This window comes from Pseudorasbora parva, chromosome 6 (assembly GCF_024679245.1).
Source record: "Pseudorasbora parva isolate DD20220531a chromosome 6, ASM2467924v1, whole genome shotgun sequence".
Taxonomy (NCBI): Eukaryota; Metazoa; Chordata; class Actinopteri; order Cypriniformes; family Gobionidae; genus Pseudorasbora; species Pseudorasbora parva.
The window spans coordinates 1,224,983-1,230,137 of NC_090177.1; the positions used below are offsets into that span (position 1 = coordinate 1,224,983).

The following is a 5,155-nucleotide window of genomic DNA, read 5'->3' on the forward strand; positions in this document are numbered from 1 at the left end:
GGATAAAAGCGTCTGCTAAATGATTAAATGTTAATGTAAATTAATAAAATAACCATTACGCCTATGGAATGTCCCCACAATTCACAAAAACAAACATATGTGTGTGTGTGTGTGTGTGTGTGTGTGTGTGTGTGTGTGATGGGTAGGTTTAGGGGCAGTGTGTGTGTGTGTGTGATGGGTAGGTTAATGGAGAGTGTGTGTGTGTGTGTTGGGTAGGTTTAGGGTGTGTGTGTGTGATAGGTAGGTTTAGGGGCAGTGTAGGGGGGTAGAATGTACAGTTTGTCAAGTGTAAAATCTATTACGCCTATGGAAAGTCCCCACAATTCACAAAAACCTATTGTGTGTGTGTGTGTGTGTGTGTGTGTGTGTGTGTGTGTGTGTGTGTGTGTGTGTGTAGAATGCTGCCCTACGGCTGTCTGTCCATCGGTGACTGCGTCGGCCTCATCGAGGTGGTGAAGAACTCTCACACCATCATGCAGATTCAGTGTAAAGGAGGCCTGAAGGGGGCGCTGCAGTTCAACAGCAACACACTGCACCACTGGATTAAAGAGAAGAACAAGGGAGAGGCGTAAGAAACACACACACACACACACACACACACACACACACACACACACATCATATATATATTAAGGATGCATGGTTCAACACACACCGTTTTTAGCCACGGTTAACGGTTCGGTTTTTTGCTCTTCTATTCTTAGGCGACAGGAACAGAAAGATGATGAGGAGAAAATGTTTTTATTGCAATAATCTTTCTTTATTTTACTTAAAAGACTTGGGAAACCGTACATAAACTTAACTTTACTTAAAAAAAAAACCTAGTACACATTCCCAGTGTATTGTATAATATAAAATAAATATATGTAAAGATTTACAGATCATTTAAGTATGAAATTGAATGAATAAATGTCGGCTTAAATTAAAACTACTCAGTCTTCAACATGCACTGATTAAAAGCTGCTGTATTACTTTATTCAAGAGCAGGCAGTGATTTTTTCTCTTTGTTTTCTGTTGTTTTATTAAACATAATTTTAGAAGTGAACTTTCTCTTTAAGGACAAGTGTTCACAATAACTAGTCTGTGCTGCTAAAACTTGCTCGCATCTCACACACACACACACACACACACACACACACACACACACACACACACACACACACACACACACACACACACACACACACACACACACACACACACACACAATTTTAATTTCACTTCAGACATAACCGACTGTGTTTATATATTTTAACCTTGTGTGTGTTTGACAGTATTAGTGCAGTAAGACGGCTTTGTCCTGTAAACGCGTGTGTTTGACAGGCGCTCGCGCTCAGCACATGTAGAACGGAAATGAAATTTATAACCGGCAAGGCTTTAAAACGCGGCTAAACACCCTCTAACTTTAGAAATACACTGAGAGAAATATTTCAAACGAAGATAAATATAAATAATTTATTAAATGCAAAACAGAAAAAAAGCAATTCACAAGCGTATATTGAACCATGAATACCGTACCGAACGGTTCAATACTGTGCAGGCTGGTGGTGGTGGTGTAAGGGTGTGGGGGATGTTTTCTTGGCACACTTCAGGCCCCTTAGTGCCAATTGGGCATTGTTTAAATGCCACGGCCTACCTGAGCATTGTTTCTGACCATGTCCATCCCTTTATGACCAGCATGTGCCCATCCTCTGATGGCTACTTCCAGCAGGATAATGCACCATGTCACAAAGCTCAAATCATTTCAAATTGGTCTCTTGAACATGCCAATGAGTTGACTGAACTAAAATGGCCGCCACAGTCCCCAGATCTCAACCCAATAGAGCATCTTTGGGATGTGGTGGAACGGGAGCTTCGTGCCCTGGATGTGCATCCCACAAATCTCCATCAACTGCAAGATGCTCTCCTATCAATATGGGCCAACATTTCTAAAGAATGCTTTCAGCAGCTTGTTGATCAATGCCACAGAGAATTAAGGCAGTTCTGAAGGTGAAAGGGGTCAAACACAGCATTAGTGTGTGTTCCTAATAATCCTTTAGGGGAGTGGAAGTATGCAATGCAAAAAATGCTGATAGAATGAATGAAGAAGAGAAACTCTGAGCTTTTGCTCTGCCTGACATTCATGAAAAGACTCAAACACACTCCATCTCTCTCTCTCTCACGCTCTCTCTCTCTCTCTCTCTCTCTCTCAGCTATGACAGAGCCATTGATTTATTCACACGTTCATGTGCTGGATACTGTGTGGCCACGTTCATCCTGGGCATTGGTGACAGACACAACAGCAACATCATGGTGAAGGAGAACGGACAGGTACGCCAGCTTTAATCAGAGCGCTCCAGCCAATCACTGACCAGCATCAGCTTAAATCAGAGCGCTCCAGCCAATCACTGACCAGAATCAGCTTAAATCAGAGCGCTCCAGCCAATCACTGACCAGAATCAGCTTAAATCAGAGCGCTCCAGCCAATCACTGACCAGACTCAGCTTAAATCAGAGCGCTCCAGCCAATCACTGACCAGAATCAGCTTAAATCAGCTCTACAGAAGTCACAAATCAGATCAAGTTTTGTTCTCGTCTGATAGTGTCAGATCAATAATATTACTGGATATGAAGTGTCTTAAACCCTGATCATGTGATGGTGCTTTTCTTGCAGCTGTTCCATATCGACTTTGGCCACTTCCTAGACCACAAAAAGAAGAAATTTGGATACAAACGAGAGCGAGTTCCTTTCGTGCTCACACAAGACTTCCTCATCGTCATCAGCAAGGGTGTGCAGGAGTGCACTAAGACCAAAGAGTTTGAGAGGTCCGAGCACACGCACGCACGCACGCACGCACACACACACACACACAATCAACTGGCTACAGTTTTGAGACCGCAATAGACGTGATGGAGTATAATGCGTTAAGAGCTCGCTTAAGTACCGGGGAGCTAAACTATTTAGTGCTTTGTAAGTAATAAGCAAGATTTTAAAATGTCTGCGATGTTTAATAGGGAGCCAGTGCAGTGTTGACAGAACTGGACTAATATGATCATACTTCCTGGTTCTAGTAAGAACTCGAGCTGCTGCGTTTTGGACCAGCTGGAGTTTGTTTATTAAGCGAGCAGGGCAACCACCCAGTAGAGCATTACAATAATCTATCTATCTATCTATCTATCTATCTATCTATCTATCTATCTATCTATCTATCTATCTATCTATCTATCTATCTATCTATCTATCTATCTATCTGTCTGTCTGTCTGTCTGTCTGTCTGTCTGTCTGTCTGTCTGTCTGTCTGTCTGTCTGTCTGTCTGTCTGTCTGTCTGTCTGTCTGTCTGTCTGTCTGTCTGTCTGTCTGTCTGTCTGTCTGTCTGTCTGTCTGTCATGGACCAGCTGGAGTTTGTTTATTAAGCGAGCAGGGCAACCACCCAGTAGAGCATTACAATAATCTAGCCTTGAGCTCATGAACGCATGTACTAACTGTTCAGCATTTGGCATTGAAAGCATGTGCCGTAATTTAGATATATTTTTAAGATGATAGAATGCGGTTTTACAGATGCTAGAAACGTGGCTTTCAAATGAAAGATTGGTATCAAAGGGCACACCCAACCTCACTGACGTGTGTGTGTGTGTGTGTGACGAGGGCTTGACAGAGCAGTCATCAAGTGTTATTGACAGTATTTGACAGTAATTTGACAGTATTCTAGGTTAATACTTGTGGAGCTTTTTTTGTCCAGTAATTAAAAATAGTTTTTTTCAGCTAAACTCTGCCCACAAAAATGTCACCATATGTACTAACTGAAAAAGGTTCTATAATTTTTTTCTAAAAAGGAGCATAGTAGTGGAGACACGGCCTTTTCTAGTATTTTTGGCAGAAAGGGTAGATTTGAGATTGGCCTGTAATTGACTTATTATTTAAGATCAAGTTGCGTTTTTTTAATGCTCTGTCTGAAGTGATACTGTAGTAGACGGCTGCATGGTTATAATTTTATTCCTAATATTATCAATCTTACTAGTAAAGAAGTTCATAAAGTCATTACTGCTGTGTTGTTTACAAACGTCAGCAGTTGAAACTTTATTGTTGGTTATTTAGCCACTTTATCAAATTAATACCTAGGGTTGTGTTTGTTTTCTTCTAAAAAAGTTGAGAAATAAGCAGATCTAGCAGTTTTATGGCCTTTCTGTATGCAATAATGCTCTCTTTCCATGAAATGCGAAAAAGCTCCAGATTTGTTTTCTTCCACTTTTCAGACACACACGTGCACACACACACACGTGCACACACACACGTGCACACACACACACACACACACACACACACACACACACACACACACTGTACAGCTCATGTATGTGTGTAGTGTGCAGTGTATGTGCTGCTCTCACTCGGTGTGTGTGTCTCAGGTTTCAGGAGATGTGTTATAAAGCATATCTGGCCATCCGTCAGCACGCAAGCCTCTTCATCAACCTCTTCTCTCTGCTGTTGGGCTGTGGGATGCCGGAGCTGCAGAGTTTCGATGATATTGCGTATCTGCGCAAAACGCTGGCTCTGGAGAAGAACCAGCAGGACGCGCTGGAGTACTTCACCAAACAGATGAACGACGCCCATCATGGAGGATGGACCACCAAGATGGACTGGATATTCCACACCATCAGACACATGCCCAACGAGCACTGACACACACACACACACGCACACACACACACACACACACACACACACACACACACACACACACACACACACACACACACACACACACACACACACACACACACACACACACACACACACACACACACACACACACACTCATTTGGTTTAGTGAAATGGGTGGACATTCCACAGGTGTAATGGTTTTTATACTGTACAAACCGTATTTTCTATCCCCTTACACTGCCTCTAAATATACCCATCACACACACACACACACACACACACACACACACACACACACACACAGGTCAGATATAATGGCACTGTGATACAGTTGCGGCCATAAGTCTCCTTTGCTGTTAATAATTTAAAGGGGTGATGAATTGAGAGATCAGCTTTCCCTTGAGCCTTTGATGTATAAAAGCTCATGGTAACATAAGAATATCCTGTAAGTTTCAGAGCTGAAAACTTCCCTGTTAGTCAAAGAAAAGCTTTTATAGACACCAGACCCAGAAA

General features: G+C 42.3%; 1 protein-coding gene across 3 annotated transcripts in view; it reads left to right on the plus strand.

Moving 5' to 3' along the window:
* Positions 1-4,776, plus strand: part of zgc:158659 (uncharacterized protein LOC791141 homolog) — a 45,920-nt gene extending 41,144 nt beyond the window's left edge. For all 3 annotated transcript variants that reach the window (XM_067445346.1, XM_067445345.1, XM_067445347.1), the window contains exons 19-22: positions 398-568; positions 2,193-2,310; positions 2,653-2,804; positions 4,387-4,776. In XM_067445346.1, the coding sequence (XP_067301447.1) occupies positions 398-568; positions 2,193-2,310; positions 2,653-2,804; positions 4,387-4,660 (715 nt within the window). In that variant the 3' untranslated portion in view covers positions 4,661-4,776. The remainder of the gene's footprint in view (positions 1-397; positions 569-2,192; positions 2,311-2,652; positions 2,805-4,386) is intronic.
* Positions 4,777-5,155: the final 379 nt, after the last annotated feature.